Source organism: Topomyia yanbarensis, chromosome 3 (assembly GCF_030247195.1).
Source record: "Topomyia yanbarensis strain Yona2022 chromosome 3, ASM3024719v1, whole genome shotgun sequence".
Classification (NCBI taxonomy): Eukaryota; Metazoa; Arthropoda; class Insecta; order Diptera; family Culicidae; genus Topomyia; species Topomyia yanbarensis.
The window spans coordinates 423260495-423279123 of record NC_080672.1 but is presented as its reverse complement, the minus strand read 5'-3'; the positions used below and the strand labels follow the sequence as shown (position 1 = coordinate 423279123).

The 18629-nt window shown below is 39.7% G+C and overlaps 1 protein-coding gene across 3 annotated transcripts; it reads left to right on the top strand.

Annotated features, from left to right (window-relative positions):
• The first annotated feature begins 2978 nt into the window (after positions 1–2978).
• LOC131687667 (splicing factor 3B subunit 3) lies at positions 2979–15923 on the top strand. Of its 3 annotated transcripts, none has more exons than XM_058971765.1 (11): positions 2979–3116; positions 3396–3692; positions 4124–5299; positions 6024–6331; positions 6508–8456; positions 8646–8681; positions 8865–8922; positions 9116–9158; positions 9364–9414; positions 9594–9642; positions 15879–15923. In XM_058971765.1, exons 2-5 carry the CDS (start codon positions 3467–3469, stop codon positions 8443–8445), a joined length of 3648 nt encoding a protein of 1215 aa, XP_058827748.1. In that variant the 5' UTR covers positions 2979–3116; positions 3396–3466; the 3' UTR covers positions 8446–8456; positions 8646–8681; positions 8865–8922; positions 9116–9158; positions 9364–9414; positions 9594–9642; positions 15879–15923. The 3 variants fall into 3 exon arrangements, with proteins under 3 accessions (XP_058827748.1, XP_058827747.1, XP_058827749.1); XM_058971764.1 differs by having other exon boundaries at positions 2982–3061; XM_058971766.1 differs by lacking the exons at positions 6508–8456; positions 8646–8681; positions 8865–8922; ... (2 more) ...; positions 9594–9642; positions 15879–15923 and adding an exon at positions 5796–5901 and having other exon boundaries at positions 2982–3116; positions 6024–6161.
• The last annotated feature ends 2706 nt before the right edge of the window (positions 15924–18629 follow it).

Sequence of the window (18629 nt, the reverse complement as noted above, 5' to 3'; positions counted from 1 at the left end):
TTACTGTATCATTTTTTCGCTGGACAGTACAATTTACTGTTATGTGAATTTTTATTGGAAATCTACTGCGAGAACTATGCATTGAAGATTGTTGAAATATTAATATAACCATAATAAGTCAAGAGTACTTATTCAAAAGGTTCTAAGTGGCATTGAGCTTGAACTGAGAAAAATGAGCCTGAAGTTTCATGGACCTAAAACAAATCCTTATTAGAGAACAAATATGTGTTTTAATGGAACAATTGTGTCAATTGTTCCATTAAAACACATATTTGTTCTCTAATAAGGATTTGTTTTAGGTCCATGAAACTAGTATGCTCTTTAGGTAAATAATACTAAAAACATGAAATGTTTAGTGCTAATGTAGTTTTTGAGTTTGTATTTGAGTTTGTATTTGTATTTGTTTATTCAACGGACCAGTACAGTCTTATTGAAAACTTAAAACTAATACACAGCATTCTAATTTTGCAATAAACATAAAGACAACAGTGAAACATAATTACAATTCACGAGAAATTAAAACAAAAACAATCCACAAGAAAACATTCTAAACAGTGAAACAATCCCGGCAACATTAAATTGATATCGACTTAAGATCTAAGGGACCATCCATAGATGACGTAGTATTATATGGGGGAGGGGGGAGTTTTGTATTTTGTGATGATGTGTGACGACAGGGGGTAGGGGGTCATGTCATGCTACGTAGCTTTTTCAAAGGGGAATAGGGGTTGACCTGATGTCACGACAACCTTACCCGTTTCATCTAACTAACATCGTTTTTGATTTTTTTTTAGATTTTTTACGGGGACAACGAGGGGGGTGAGGGTTACCGTCAAGCTACGTAATTATCAGGGGGGTATATAGAATTTTGTGACGAAATGCTACGATGGGGGAGGGGGGTGTTAAAAATCACTCAAAAAATGCTACGTCATTTATGGATCATCCCTAACTGTACGGTCGGCAGCGATCTGGTTAGACAGAGAAAAAGAATCCATTCGACTGGTTGGCATCCATGGTCGGTCTTTGTGAAGATCCCGAAATTCTCTAAATCGCACTCCGTATGGCCAGGTGTTGGAAGAGAGAGCGCGTTTTCTCATGCTTGCATCTAGGTTCACTTTGAATGAGACGTAGTCTAGCTTAGTAACGTCCTGGCTACTCGAAACAAGTTTTTTCACTTTTGCAGAACCATTCACGTTTAAGCATTCACTCACGAGAACCGAAACTTCTTGCTCGGTGACGTCGTTTTTGATATTCGACAAAAATAGTGTAAAGCTATCATTTGCAGATCTTCCGGGATGCATTGTTTCCGAGCAGTTGTTTGTCTTTGGAGAAGAATGGCAGGGTTTTGCTATTGAACTTTCATTGCGTTGCAAATGTAATGACGCTTTCGTGCATTCTACAAGTTCAGTTATGATAGCATTTAATGACTCGATGCTTTGCTTCAGACATTCTATGTCATTGTCGCGTTGTTTCTCTCGCATATCATAGGCGGATTTAATCGAACTGACTGTATTGCAAAATCTTATATCCTCCAGTAGGTCACGGCAGTCATCACAGACCCAAATTACATTCGAGGCACTGCAGGCAGACAATTCACTTTCCGTTAGGCCGGTGCAGTGTTTGTGGAAATAGCGAAATCCATCACAGAAGCCTTCACAAACTGCTGGGGCAGATTCACCAAGAGCCGCTCTACACTTTCTGCATGGTTTGTCTGCTAATTGATTCATGACGAGGTAGTAGAATTTTTCACACAATAAGACGGAACAATGGAGATTTTGGTTTCGGCAGCGAAAGATGTAAACTATTTTTCACGGTCGCGCACAATTTTTTCAAGCAGCAAATTAGTGCAGTCAAAACGTTGACCGTACGGCTACGATTTGGTACAATTTTTTGAACGATGTAAACGGTTTTACGGTGAGAAAAAAGTAGATATATCGGAACACACGGGTTTGCAACGTGTCGGTACGAATCAACAACAGAAGCTTTTAAGCGCTTTAGAATGATGCGTCCTTTTGAAAATTATAGAACCTTTCACATAGGTCTTTTTTCCGGGCCCAAGAATCATACGACGCTGCACATAAGGCTTTTTTCAGCAAAGATAGCTCTTATGACGAACATTAAATTTCTTCAAAGTTTTCGACAAAATGAGTACCGGAATACGAATGTTCTTCATTACTATGGTAAATAGTTGCACTGGATTTAAAAGAAGTCTTGCAGAAAAAAATTGCGGAAAACTTTAGTTTATATTAACAAACCATTGACTGGAAGTGGTTAAAATCAACGAATGGCATGTTACTTTAGAATAACTAAGCTTTCCAATTATAATTTAATTTATTATACGTTCTAAATTCGACTTCGAAAATAAGTCGCATGAACAGAAGAAAATAATTTCTTTTATTTTGATGCTTAGAACGTTTTTACCTAAGTGCAGTGGGAAAAACGTAGAATGAAATGAATCTTGTGTCGTTTTTGCATGGCGCCTATGAACAGTTGCAGAGGTTTTGAAATATTTCACACATATGTCCTTTCAATTTAAATGGTCTCAAGTGCAAAATTTCAAAATATGATCATGAAAACTTGGCGACTTTTTATATAATGCTTGGTATTTTGATAAATACTGGGTATAATGAGTTATTTTGATAAATACTGGGTAGTCCTGATTTTCGGTATTCTTTAGATATGTTTTAATCACATGCTGTGCTGCAAATAACTCAGTTTGTTTACATTTGTCACTAAGGACCATTTGAATCAGCACTCTCGAAGTATTGTTTTATTATTTCTTCTCAGGTAATGTAATTTTCTATCTGGGTCAGCTCACAGGTTCCCAACCACAGTGCCATTTTTAGACACCCTAATATTTAATCATCTGCTGTGTTGTCATCAGTGAACCCCTCTCCCATAACACAAAATGAGCTACAATTGAGTTGACCTAATCGGTAGAGCGCGCAACGTTCGAATCTTTTTTCCGGCTTCAACTTTTCGCTCATTTCTTCGTCAGTCGTCGGCAAACGTGGATTGCAAGTAGTTTCGGGTTTCATATTGAGTTGGCAAGTTGTAAAAGGCAAGTTTTTTATATTCAAAATGTGATGGAAATATTTTTTTTTGGTAAAGGACTGGTAAGTTATCGGATTCTCGTAAAAAGTTAACTTCAGTGTCCATTTTTTGCTTTATTTTCGCCCATGCATTGTAATGTTTTTTGGCATTCGAAAAACCAAAAAGCATGTTTTATATATTATAATAATTAGTATTTTGAACCTATTTCAAAATTACGATTAGTTCCTAAATGTGTAAATTACAAAAACGAATTTGATTTTCCACAAAAAATGCGTTTTCTGCGTAATGAAAAAAAACTTAACCTCAATCATCCGACATTTTGTTTCTCACACCATTTCTAGATGTTATCGGTGAGGTGAGCAAGTCCGTTAGCAAAAAGCAAACATCCCGTTAAAATCACCAGACTGGCAAGATGTATCTGTATAACTTCATACTGCAGCGTGCCACCGGCATAACCCACGCGGTTCATGGCTGTTTTGCCGGTACCAAGCAGCAGGAGATCCTGCTCTCGAAGGGCAAAAGTTTGGAACTGGTTCGACCCGATCCGAACACCGGCAAGGTACATACGCTTCTGCAGACGGAAATTTTCGGCGTAATCCGTTCGCTGATGTCCTTCCGGCTGACCGGTGGAACGAAAGGTTAGTATCTCGTTACTAGAGGGCATACGGGGTGGGTACGGCACAACTTGCTTCACCCCTGAGCATTGATTCCATCGGATCATGGGTGAAAACTCAAATCGAGTGCCAAGAGAAAAATGAACTTCGCATGTCGCTTTCGCAGCGTGACTAAAGCGTGCTTCGAATTGAAACCTGCGTGGACATTTTGTTTCTGAAAAAAATGTTGGAAAAACTCCGTTGGGTTTACCTTGAAATATAGGTTAACATTTAGCGCCCATTTTGTCTGGGGCTAGATGTCATAATTCAAGGGATAGTAAATCCATTCGACTATAGGCGTGCGATTACTGCTTGTGTGTACTTGCACACGTTTTGATGGTACAATTTAAGCTTATGGCTCTGATTTTTCTTGGTCTAAAAATGGAAATCCTAATGGTTTTTTTTTTCTTTCCCAGATTACGCAGTCGTCGGTTCCGATTCCGGTCGAATTGTTATATTAGAATATAATGCGGCTAAAAATCAGCTGGAGAAAGTTCACCAGGAAACGTTTGGCAAGTCTGGATGCCGTCGTATTGTTCCCGGTCAATATCTGGCGATCGATCCGAAGGGTCGTGCTGTTATGATAGGGGCAATCGAAAAGCAGAAGTTAGTATACATTCTCAATCGAGATTCGGAAGCCCGTTTGACCATTTCCTCTCCCCTGGAAGCTCATAAATCAAGCACTCTTACCTATCACATGGTTGGCGTAGATGTTGGCTTTGAAAATCCGATGTTTGCTTGTTTGGAAATAGATTACGAAGAGGCTGATTTGGATCCAACGGGAGAGGCGGCAGCTAAAACACAGCAGACGCTCACTTTCTACGAGTTAGATCTTGGACTGAATCACGTGGTTCGAAAGTATTCGGAACCGTTGGAAGAACACGCCAACTTTTTAATTTCCGTTCCCGGAGGAAATGATGGACCATCCGGGGTACTGATTTGCTCGGAGAATTATCTAACATACAAGAATCTTGGGGACCAACATGATATTCGTTGTCCCATTCCAAGACGGCGAAACGATTTGGATGATCCGGAACGGGGCATGATTTTCGTCTGCTCGGCAACGCACAGAACAAAGTCGATGTACTTTTTCCTGGTTCAAACCGAGCAGGGTGATATCTTCAAGGTCACGCTAGAAACGGATGACGACGTAGTCTCGGAGATAAAGTTGAAATATTTTGACACCGTCCCGCCAGCGACGGCGATGTGCGTGTTGAAAACCGGATTTCTGTTTGTGGCTTGTGATTTTGGTAATCATTACCTTTATCAAATCGCTCACCTCGGTGATGACGATGATGAGCCTGAATTCAGTTCGGCAATGCCGCTGGAAGAGGGAGACACTTTCTTCTTTGCCCCTCGGACGCTAAAAAATCTGGTTATGGTCGATGAGATTCATTCCTATGCGCCAATTCTGAGTTGTCAGGTTGCCGATTTAGCTAACGAGGATACTCCGCAGCTGTACTTGGCTTGCGGACGTGGACCACGATCATCGATACGAGTTTTACGACATGGTCTGGAAGTGTCGGAGATGGCCGTTTCTGAGCTGCCCGGTAATCCGAATGCCGTTTGGACCGTGAAGAAGCGTGTGGATGGTGAGTCTTGTTTTTGAATAGTATTTTTTAATCTGAGTTGACTGATAAAATTTCCATTTGTTAAAAATCGACATCACCTGGACCGGCTGGTCTTTGGAACTTCTTCGGGGGTAAAGAAGACCGGCCTCGGCTCCGAAATCGGGGATTGGTGTCACCACTCAATGCGCCACTGCACCCCAATGTCGTAGAATAAATTGTCCATCGGTCCGCCGACCGAGAGTTGACGTAAGTTGATATATTCCTGATCCTTGGCGTATTGTCCGTTGGGCTCTGATCGCTGTAGATAAACCATATCAGCTACAACTAAAACTATGGATTTATCAGTCGGCTTTAGGAATTTTCTTAGGCACTATTAGATCAGAATCACTAATCACAAAAGCTGGTGTTTTGATTAAAACTTATTCAAAAAAGAAAACAATATTCTCGAACGCTCCAATAGAGAGCAACTAGTCAACAAAAACCATATCACAAACACCAGTTTTTCCTTCATTTCCAGACGGTCGTGGTTGAGTTGAGTTGAAATGTGAATCTCTGTGGGGAAAAACGGTCTACGAATCTGCCAAACCAGCTCACAACTCCTCCCCAAAAATCTTCGCCAATAGGTAAGACAAGCGATAGCGGAAATGATACTACACAAAACTATGATCACTTTGTTAGGCAACTTTTTATATCCGTTCACATTGGTTGAACCGTCTCAAAAATGCTCGTTCCGTTCTCGTTGCAGACGAATTCGACGCGTACATCATCGTGTCTTTCGTGAATGCCACCCTTGTGCTGAGCATTGGTGACACGGTGGAAGAAGTGACAGACAGTGGTTTCCTCGGCACAACGCCGACACTGTGCTGTTCCGCACTCGGAGATGATGCACTGGTTCAGGTTTATCCCGAAGGTATTCGGCACATTCGGGCAGACAAGCGAGTCAACGAATGGAAGGCCCCCGGAAAGAAGACCATCAATAAGTGTGCCGTCAACCAGCGGCAGGTTGTGATTGCTTTGTCCGGTGGAGAGCTGGTGTATTTTGAGATGGATCCGGTGAGTAATTGATGATGGGTTTTGGGGTCACAGTAAAGTTCTTTCATGATGAACACCTAAAATCAGAATTGTTTTGAAGAATAAAACGGTGTCCTGCAGTGCTGACCACTCGTTAATCTCGTTCAAAGCAATTCGTCAACTATTAGTCCATCACTAAACTATCGCTTATCTTTCAGACCGGTCAGTTGAACGAGTATACCGAGCGTAAAAAGATGCCCAGCGATGTGATGTGCATGGCACTGGGTTCCGTTCCGGCCGGAGAACAACGTTCCTGGTTTCTGGCAGTCGGTCTGGCAGACAACACGGTTCGCATTATTTCGCTTGATCCCAGCGATTGTTTGTCGCCTCGTTCGATGCAGGCTTTGCCCTCATCAGCGGAGTCACTTTGTATTGTGGAGATGGGAACGGGTGATACTACGGAGGAAGGAACCGTATCTACCGCTGGGTGTATCTATCTGAACATAGGGTTGACGAACGGTGTCTTGCTGAGGACAGTGCTGGATCCGGTTTCAGGAGATTTGGCAGACACCCGTACGAGATACTTGGGTTCACGCCCTGTCAAGCTGTTCCGAATTAAAATGCAGGGCTCGGAAGCCGTTCTGGCTATGTCAAGTCGCACCTGGTTAAGTTATTACTATCAGAACCGATTCCACCTGACGCCACTGTCCTATGAGACACTCGAATATGCCTCTGGTTTCTCCAGCGAACAATGCTCGGAAGGTATTGTAGCCATTTCTACCAATACCCTCAGAATTTTGGCATTAGAAAAGTTGGGAGCCGTGTTTAACCAGATTACGTTCCCTCTGGAATACACACCGAAACGGTTCCTTATCCACAATGAAACGGGCAAGTTGATCATCAGTGAAACCGATCACAATGCATACACGGAAGAGACGAAGAATGTTCGCAAGAAGCAGATGGCCGATGAAATGCGGGAAGCTGCTGGTGAGGATGAACAGGAACTAGCAAACGAGATGGCAGATGCATTCATCAATGAGGTACTGCCGGAGGATACCTTTTCCGCACCCAAGGCTGGTACAGGAATGTGGGCTTCGCAGATTCGAGTCATGGATCCGATAAATGGGCACACCTATTCGAAGGTTCAGCTGGCGCAGAACGAAGCCGTTATGTCGATGGCGCTGGTTAGATTTTCTGTCGATCAGAAGTGGTACGTCGTGGCTGGTGTAGCGAAGGATTTCCAGATGAATCCGAAGATCGTTGCCAGTGGGTTCATCGATGTGTACAAGTATGACTACCAAACGCATCAGTTGGAACACTATCACAGGACGGAAATTGATGATGTTCCCGGAGCACTTTGTTCCTTCCAAGGTCGCTTGCTGGTTGGCGTCGGTCGCGTCCTAAGGATTTACGATCTTGGCAAGAAGAAGCTACTGAGGAAATGCGAAAACAAGCACATTCCTAATCAGATAATAAACATCCTTGCCATGGGATCGCGCGTATTTGTCTCTGATGTCCAGGAGTCAATCTATTGCGTCAAATACAAGAGAACTGAGAATCAGTTGATTATCTTCGCCGATGATACCCATCCGCGATGGTTGACCGCTTCAACGCTGCTAGATTACGACACCGTTGGCACCGCTGACAAGTTTGGAAACGTTGCCATTCTTCGTCTACCCCATTCCGTGTCGGATGATGTGGATGAGGATCCAACTGGGAATAAAGCACTATGGGATCGTGGTTTGCTGAATGGTGCATCTCAGAAGGCGGAAAACATTTGCACATTCCATCTGGGGGAAACGATTATGTCGTTGCAGAAAGCTACCCTCATTCCGGGAGGATCGGAGTCGTTAATCTATGCTACTATGAGTGGAACGGTTGGAGCTTTGGTACCGTTCACCAGTCGGGAGGATTACGATTTTTTCCAGCATCTGGAGATGCATATGCGTAATGAGAATCCTCCGCTGTGCGGTCGAGATCATTTGAGTTTCCGGAGTTACTACTATCCGGTGAAGAATGTTATGGATGGGGATCTGTGCGAGCAGTTTACTTCGATGGATCCGGCTAAGCAGAAGAGTATCGCAACTGATCTGGGACGGACGCCGAATGAGGTGGCTAAGAAGCTGGAAGATATTCGAACGCGATATGCGTTCTAAGATGTGTTAAGGTAAGCAATGTTCCATATTTCTGTTTTTTTTTTTCTTATGTTGTGATGATTTAAATTTATGACCTTTGGACACTTAAGAATCGTTTATGTTTACCAATCACTAATAAGTTACTGACATTACATTTCTCGTCCAAAATATGAATAATTATCAAAACGAAGAGTACAAGTTTTTTTTTCTTTTTATTACAGATTATAATCACCAAGATGCGTTGTATTAAGTAAAAGGTGAGAAACATTTCCTATATTCCTATCACTTGCTTGTCTCTTATGATGAATTGCTTAAATAAGACCTTTGGACACCTAAAGAATTCCATTGATTAAGACTACGTTAAAAGCGCTGATGTTGTTAGTCAAATAATTTTCATTGTAGTCATTCTAAACGAGGATTTAAAAAAACGTTTTTTTCAGTTTTCAGATTACGTGAATCATCTGCAGATGTTTCATTAACCGTCTATGTACTTTTAAGGTGAGCTTTCTGTTTTTTTAAGAGTATTCATATTTGATTAACATGATGATTTGCTAAAAATAAGACCTTTGGACACCTAACGAACAACCTTGATTAAAACTACGTTGTATTAGCACTGATCGAAGTTTCTATAAATTTGAATTAAATTGTTACCGACTCAGTTTTCTAATAAGATGTGATATTTTCTTTGCAGCTATACATCGTATGCTGATTAAATCAAATTCAAGTTCTCATTGGTAAGTATTCGAACGATCTATATTTTATAAATAATACATTTTCATAAATGATGGATAACCGCTCGTCGGTTTACCGTGTTTCAACTGAATTTTGTTGATTATAACTTACCCCTACTGATATAATCAGTGAAAATATACCACACAGAAGAGTACAAGATTATATCCCGACTAAAAGGACACCATACTATTTTTTCTTATTTTTCAGATTGTAAAGCAGTTCTAAATGGATCAGAAAGTTTCTCTCAATACAATAAATGTAAGTATTCGATAATAGTTTAATTGCTAACTGTTTACATCAATGATGAAATGTTTTTACGCAAGATAGACTAAAGAATCCCTTTGATTATAAATATTAAACTGAAATTAAAGCCTAGTCAATAAACTGTTTGATCCAAAGGATTTCTTTTTTTAATGTTCCTTTTTTCTCTGTTACAGAATGCAAAGGACTTCGGAATGGAGTAGATATCAAAAGCATTATGTAAAAGTAAGTATTTACCAGGTTTTTAGAAAAAAGAATGTAAAACCGTCCACTGATCTGCAGTAAAAACTGAAATTCAACTATAACCTCATTTAGGGGAACTGTGCCTAAGACGGACACCTCAAGGTTAAATAGCAAATTCGACTCATCGATTGATGCATTGCTCGCAAATTGCACGCAAACCGTGATTTGAGATCACATTCCAACAATATAGTAACTGATACTAAAAAAATTTCAAACTGAAAAATGTTTACAATGGATGTGTAAATGAGGCACAAAATCGTCACATCAAAAGTGGTATTGGAAAGGATTCTGTCACGTTCGCCCGAATGACATTCGCCCGAAAGCCAGTTACCCGAAGGACATTTGCCCGAATTCCATATACCCGAAAAACATCGAAATGTCAATCAAAAAAAATTAATTTATTAAGATGAAATACAAATTTTATTACATTTGATGATATGAAGAAATTGACACTAAAGCTATACCAGTCAAATAGTTAATCCAATCACCTGGTTTGTATGATTTAACTAGGGTTTCCAGTTTTAGGTCCTTTCGTGAGTTCTTTTTAGACTTTTTAGCTGTTGGTACCGCTTGTAGTGTACGTAAAACATACGTACTAGGGTTTTTCTCTTCAAGCTGCAACTGCTTCAACACACCATAGAATTTCCACAGCTTAACAAGCCGTTCCATTATTGGTGGTTCTAGGAACCTTTTTCGATACATTTTCGAAAACTGACCACGAAGTGGGGGGCAAAGAACGGTTATCGATAAATTTTTTGATTAGTTTCCTTCCTACCGAGAATACAATTTTTACTAATGTAATCCAAAAAATCGTCGAGAGCCTTTAGACAACTTTTCCTCAATTCTTCGAGTGCCATTGGAATACCTTGATGGGGCAAGAAAGCCAAGGCAACAACTTGTTTGTAAATTAGTTGTATTCGGTGATCTTCCCAATATTTTGTCTGATGACCAAGTTGCTTTATTTTTCTGAAAAAAATTTGGTTTAGATGGAAGAATCATCCGTGAAGGGCAGCACCGGGAGAAGCTCTTCTAGCAACATTTATCACAGCTGTCTCGAAATTCAATATTACGTAGAGAGCTATTTGGTATACAGATTCAAGAAATTGCTCTTGTTTTGAAAGAAGGAATCAACCCTTATGATTGAGTAAACCGGGGAGACGAGTGGATCAACTGTTTCTTTGCAAACGTATTTGGCATGCAGATCCAAGGATTTGTTCATGTTTGAAAGAAGCAATCGACCCCTAATTGTGGGAAAAGAGCTGCTCATGTTTAAAAGAAGGAATCAATCCCTAAGTGTGAGTAAACCGGGCAAACGAGTGGATCACCGGTTTGATTGCGAGGGCTATTTGGTATACAAACTCAAAGAACTGCTCATATTTAAAGAAGGAATCAACCCCTATGTTTCAGTAAACCAAGCATACCAATGGATCACAGGTTTGCCGAGTAGGGACCTCCGCTTCGGTTCCTCGACCTCGGTAATTGTGGCAAAGCCGCATCACACTAGCTTCGCCACATAACATTTATGAGCTACTATTTACTAACGGTGTTGTGCCAAATGGACTTCAACCATGCATGATATAATTACTAATTTAATTGATTTAATTCGTTAACGGAACATCTTAATATATATTCACCTCGATCGATGGTGTTTCCGAAAGATTTCTTATTATTTTGTCCGGTTTTTTACAAGATTTCACGGTTTGAGCTGACAATTGCGCCCTATATGGATCAGTTTGCACCTGAACAGCATTTGTGGCGTTGGTAACGGAACCTCAGCGACGTCGGATAGTACACCTAAAAGCGATGTCGCATAGCTACATTGGTCAGTGTACGGTTGCCTAATGTGGCTACGCCACATCGCTTTCTGGTGCACTGTCCGACTTCGCTGCCGCTCAGTCGGCTTTAAACTAGCTATAGCCCCTATGTTTGAGTAAACCGGGTAAACGAGAGGATAACAGGTTTGCTTATAACTCCGACGACGGGTGGATCAACGCCTCGTCCAACGGGACGTCAGTGGCTTTGCGCCGCTTCGGATCCTTGGCCTCGGATATGCGGCCAAGCCGCATCACGCTAGCTCCGCTGTATAAGCTCACTTGTTATTGTTTAGTTCATCAAATTTTGATTAAAGATTTCACATTTCCCGGTCGGATTTGGTTTTTTTTTTGGTTGGGCTTTTGACAAAAAAAACCGCATTAAAGGACTTCTATCACTAAAGTCACTAAACTAGACAATTACCGATTTTATATTATGCTTGGGTGAATGTGGTATTCGGGTTAATGACATTCGGGCGAGTGGTCCATTCTGGTAAATGGTTTTCGGGCGAACGTCATTCGGGTAAATGACTTTCGGGCGAATGTCATTCGGGCGAATGTGATAGAACCTTTTTGAGCAACTTCACTTCATACTTTTCAGTTAGATCAGGTTGATATTTTGTCTTTCGAACATATCAGTTTTTTTGTTTTCATTGGAATTATCAAGTTATGAAACAACAATTAGGTATCGTTAAACTCTTCTCTTGATAAGCTCAGTTACAATTCTTTGTATTATCGTGAATAATTAAAAAAGTCACGTCCTGATTAGATTTGCACATTATACTTTACATATAAAAGAACTAACACCGACTCTGTTTTATAGGTTAAAGTGCCTAGTTTCACCCTATTAGGAAGGGTTCTTTATTATTTCATTAATTACTCGGTCTACAATCGTTGGAATACACTGCTGGCCAATAAAATAGGTGTGAGATAAAAATACATGAAATTTTGAGTTTTCTCGAAAAATATTTTTTTATTCCAATATTTTATAGTTAGGCACAGTCGTAAATATGAAAAAGAACACTTTTATTTGTAAATTAATTGTTATGCTTTACAGGAACTCTCTCTTCCCCATGAAATCCAAAAAAGCACCTGGTCAATGAAATAGGTGTATTGTAATCCATTGCATTAAAAATTTTCAAATCCAATGATTTTAAGACTTTAATATTTTTGACAACTAGTAGCCTGTGTAATCTCCCTTATTCAACCAAATTTTATCCATTCGCCTTGGCATTGAGTCATTCAAACTCTGATAAGTTTCCGTTGGCATAGTGTACCATTCCTTTTAAGCTGCTTTCCACAAACGAACCTTATTTCTGAAATTTTGACCGGATAACATCTTTTTAAGTACATTCCGTAGATTTTCTACGGGATTAATGACAGGAGATTGGTAGGGTCCGAAATTATAGTCACTTTATTATCCCGAAATCATTCCTTTACATACTTCGATGTGTGTTTTCGATCAATATCTTGCTGAAGCTGCCATATAAAGGCGCGTTATCTTTGGCATAGGACTGCATGACATCCTTTAGGATGTCCATTCTTTAGACTTGCATTCGAATCTTGCCATTATAGTGGTGTTGCGAAAAATAGGACCTGCGCCATTCCACGAAAAGTAGCCCCAAACCTCATTGTCCTCGCCTCCGTGCTTTACCTTATTTTGCGTGTATCGCAGATCAAACTTTTTGCACTTTGGACGTCTAACGTTTCGTTGTGAATCGGAGGAAAACAGGTTTATCTTTGATTCGTCCCTCCGAAGGATATGTCGCCATATTTTGCTTCCTTCTGAACCATGCCCATTAACGGTGTTGAAAAGTAAATTGCATATTTCTGCGAAGTCTTTTGCTTCGCAATAGTGGAACCTTTTTAGCAATTATTTCTGGAAGATTGGAGTTTTACAGCCTACGGCGAACTGTTCTCGGACTTACCACATTTCCAATTTGTGCTGTAATAGTCCTTGATGACGCGAATGGATCAGATTTCGCTAATAATGCAATACAATGCTCAGTTGCTGTAGATGTTTCCTTGGTTTTTTTTGCGTGTTTCTTTTTTCAAAGGTTTTAAGGCATTTGTAAAGAAGTTTTCGGAATGCCAAAGTGTATTCGCGATTTATTTATACGTGTTATCTTCTTTAACAAAATTTCTTAGCAAAACTCGTTCCACTTGAGTACAGTGAGATGCTCGACCCATTCTATAAAAAATCTTTGACTTATTCAACATTTAAATACATTGATTAGCACGCAGAATACAAACTTTACCAAATTAAACATATAATGGTATTGAGTAAAATAATAACCAGTTGATATATTTCACACACCTATTATATTGACCACACAAAAAAGCCTGTGGCAGTCTTGTTTTACATCTTGACAAAGATTGCAAACATAATCAGCGCCAACAACCCACTAGTAACTTGACAGATACCAAGGCTTGTGTGTGCGGTAGGTGTGATTGAGACTGCTGCAGATTGGTATGCGTAATTGAGAGAAAAACAAAATAATCTATCACACACCTATTTTATTGGCCAGCAGTGTACGTACAAATTAGCATTAACAGCTTCGTTTCCTTGTTAAGGTAATAACACAAAGGTCCTGAAAACGGTGAAATGCTCGTGATTGAAAACTAGAATTGAATGCACCTAATGTTGCCCTACCATTTGACTCAATGCGTTGAACAAAGATGGCAGACGCTGCTTCAACCAACGGCTTCAAATAGGTAGGATGATAATAGAAACATGACGAAAGCAGGCTCATTATCCTACTTAACCGGCCAGTGGAGATAACATAATTTTTTATCGGTGCGCGTAAGAGAGAACCATGCAAGCATTGTTAGTTTACGCTGAATGCGAAATGAACAGCTGTGCAACAGAAACTCGATAGCTGGTATATGCGAGAAACCGAAAATATGAAGGTTCAATTTCTTAGAATTAATTGACTTAAGGAACAACTAACATCAGCATATTTACGATCTTTACAAAATAATAGATCGGCGACATGAATGTCAGATCCCAGTTGGCCAAGATATCACGAATCTCAATACAAGAAAAAAATGTGTTGAGTGATCTAGCTCGAACTGTTAAGGAATTTTATGGCCAAACAACATGCTCGATGTCATGGTAACCCTTGCCATACACGCATAGTTCATTATCAGTGATCCCAATATGAAAGAGACGTGCATAGTGTGTATAGCCAGCGAACGTAGATGATCCGGATTCCTACGAAAATTCTCTTTCATGGACGAGTATTCCTTGCAGAACGTGCAATCTGAATGAGAGAAACACACGTAAAGGAATTTATACTTTGTACACGTGGCTGAGGGATATCCCAGAAATGGAATTCTTAACCTTATTCAACCTTCGGGCGAATGCGCTGAGTTGTATGACATTAGTAGTATATATTTGGAAACATTTCTCAGCTTTGTTGAATCGAATAATTTGTAGTATCTCGTTCCCTTTTGTAAAACTCGCTTACCACTGCTCATCTCTTCCGGCATTTCGACGCCCTCGGTCGACCGTCTCGTAGAAGAGATTTCTTTCACCGAATCTTCAATTTCCGTCGGAACTCGTATATGAGACGCTCAAGGGATTCTACAAGCTCGAATATCAACTACCTGAAGGAAAAATAATATATATAAAATTTATAAAAATCCCCAATTCTATAATCAACTAAAACTATCTGACGGTTCTAATGCAGAAGCTAATGATGTGACCATCGAGAATACGCCAGACAACCTTAATTTACCCCCCTCGGTTCCAGTTTGACCTTACCAATCCGTAACATGGGTGGCGTCGTGAGAGCGGTCAAATAGGAGTTGAGAACAGTTTGAAACAACATCTGATGTTGTTCCAAATGTATATGATCGAGACACTATGTCTTAGATCCGCCATCGAGCCTAGTTTGCATACCTAGACTCACTGTTCTCCGTTCACCCACCTTCAATCGTTATTTTCTGGTGTCAAAAATTATATCAATGAGCGCGTTCTTGAGAAAAAAAAAATGTTTTACTAAAATTCCTGATAATTCGCGTATTAAATAATAGCAGTATCTTGCGGAATCATTTGAAATCTTGTAAAAGTTACAGTATCTATACCATTCAAACGAATTTTTCGAAGAATCGCAATTTGTCCATCTTACCCACAGTGTCCGTCTTAACACAGTTGCCCCCCTACAACATCCTGGGTACCAAATTTCTCAACACAATTCTTGATACAGTTATCAGTGGATGGGATCTGTACGACTATTTACTTCAGTAGTAGGCTTCATTTTCGTGATGAAATGTTTTTTAACGCAAGATAGACTAAAGAATCCCATTGATTATAAATTATTTAACTGATCTTAAATTACACACAACAACCACACTCCGATTGATTATTTAATTTTCGCTAACAGTCACTTCGTTTCGTTTCAGCTTTGTATCTCCCAATACAAAAAAAAATGTGTTGATTCGCCACAGGTAAGTTCAATTGGCTTTACTTGCGTTTTTAATTTCACTGTTCAAAACAATCAAAATGATGCTACACTTAATATACGCTATTACTGCCTAATGCTCAGGCACCGAGAATGATTATTAACATAATCTGATTTTTGTTTTGTTACACACTGAATGTTCACAAGCTTCCAGATTTCCCATTTGAAGTCTCAACACGGAATCTCTTCCGTGAATTCCTTGTATCGGTGATTTAATTTATCAGCTAAATTTGATTTCTGATCTGCTTTAACGAGGTTTGGTTGGGTTTTTAATTGCCGGCAATTGTCTTTCCATTTGCCAAAAATGTGTCATGTTTCTTTCTCCAATGTTTGATCTTCAGTGTGTTTAAAAAAATGTATTTACATTTTTGAACTACGCCAAATGTATTAATGCGTATTTTGCTTATTTTTCAGAAACAATTCATTTTGAAGATTCTGGCAATCACTATAATAGCACAGGTAAGAGTGATTCTTTTAATTATCTACATAGAGTCGTTTTTTACGCGGGGGATACGCATCGCGAAATTAAAATTTTATAAGCAATCTAAGTCAAAAACCGCGTAAAAAACGACTTACGTGTATACAAATCCTTAAACTCAATATGATGATCAACAAACATATAAGTTCGGACTTATTAACTTTTGTAATGATTAGTTATTGTTTTATTACTGACTACCATTTTAACGCGTCTAACACCATATTAAACCGCCTGTCTCACATTTATCTAATTATTGTTCTTTTCTCTTTTAATTACAGACCCCCTCTCAATACGATGTTTGCATACTTGCTAACTTATTTTTCTTTCTGTCCAACAATTCACGTTATAGTGAAGAAGTACAGACAGATTATTTCTAACTGATAAGAATCAACCGAAATCACACCCTCCCTGTGTGTGTGGTTGTTTTGTGTAGTTATGAATGGCAATAAAAAAAACCAACAGCAGCATCCGCACAACAAAAAAACTTGTTTTAATTGCCTTCAGATTTTGCCTAAGCGTCATTCACAACCCTCAAAAAAGCAAAATTTCTCACGCGAATTGATGACAGCCGCCGCCAACCTTTTCGCTTCTGTGTGTTCCCAACCCAACACAGGGGCCAGTAGGTAGAGCCCTCCTAAGATGTTGGTACTTTTCTTGTTTCCCTTCTGTTGTTTCCCAACATTCATTGGTCGCGCCGTAATAATCGCAGCAACCTTTTCTTTCTTCCACCGGGCCCAGGTGTAGAGATGGATGCGCGTTGCTTACCTCTTTCCGTTTTTTTTCGCTGCGTCGAACGAGTCGCCGCGGTAGCAGCGTGGCTTTTGATGTTTGGATCAATAGGTTGCGGTGTTGTGCAATACTTTGTGAGAGAGAAAGAGGAAGTGATTTTGCGTGCGATTGAGAGGTTTTTCCCATCAAGGTAGCCAAAAAAGCCATAATTGATACAAGAGAGAGAGATATTCGATTGTGGCGATGATAGTCGTACCGGATCGCTCGTCGTCTTCAATCAAGGCATATCATTTACCTAAAAATGAATCCCTGGAGAAGGCCTATATAGCTAAATCTCATATCGGTTGAGACACCATGCGAACAATATGTTTTCAGACAACAAATAGAGAAAAAGGTTGTTAGTAGGGGAATGATCATGTTGGTGCAGCTTTTACAAGAGAACATCGATTGAAACTAAAACACAAGCACGTTTGATATCCAAGAACACTAATACTATTTGCTCCTTTTAAGTATAGTCCACTTGAATTTTGAGCGCAACGCAAAGCAATCGTATCAGACAAGAAGCCATTTGGATTTACCGAATTGTCGAGATGGAACATGAACATTTTCTCGGACAACTTCCCGATACAGGACAGCATTGCGATCGGCCGATACAGGTTGTGGTCGGAGGTTAGTTTTCCCTAGTTTTTGGAATGCGACTTAGAGCTTCCATTTCCCAACGGCTTCCCGGGATTCGGCAAATAAATAAGAAATTTGCTGGAAAATTCCTGGAATACAGAAATAAAAAAAGTGGATTTGTTTTAATGAATACCTGTCCTCAAACAGAAGTTGACGATTTAATGGACTAAATATCATTGAACCATTCGACATTTCGTCACTCAGCTTATACAACATCAACTTCTTTTGGATGATTTTACTTGGATATATGTATATATGGATATATAGTAAGTATACCAAAAAGGATGGTAATTACCATTGCGATTGAGACGATATACTGAACGCAGCTGCTGGAGTTACTGTCCGAATTTGGATTCGTTGCAGAGCATTTCGCAAACCCCATTCTTTAGATATCTCGAATGAAATGATTCAGCTGCTCCAGGGTAGCGTACGGTTGTTTCCGATCTAGTGAAAAACGTGATACAGTAAGATTCCGTTTTTGGCAACATTTTTGTTGTACATAATCACCCTTATTCTTGTTTACGACAAATGCGAGATTCGTTCGAAAGCGATTCGAACGAATAGTTAGCCCATTCGATTTTTGCTGTCGTAAACGGGAATCCAAACCACTTCCGAACGAATCTTGCATTCGTCGTAAACAAGAATAAGGGTGAAAAAGTTTTTTAAAAATGTGCAATGTATATTTTTTGTATTGTATTGATGAATTGCTATCACATTTGACTTGATTTCCAAACATGGGAGTCACATTAACCCTCAAAGGCACAAATCATTTTTTCTAATTTTGTGAAAATTGTCTCATAGTTTCAA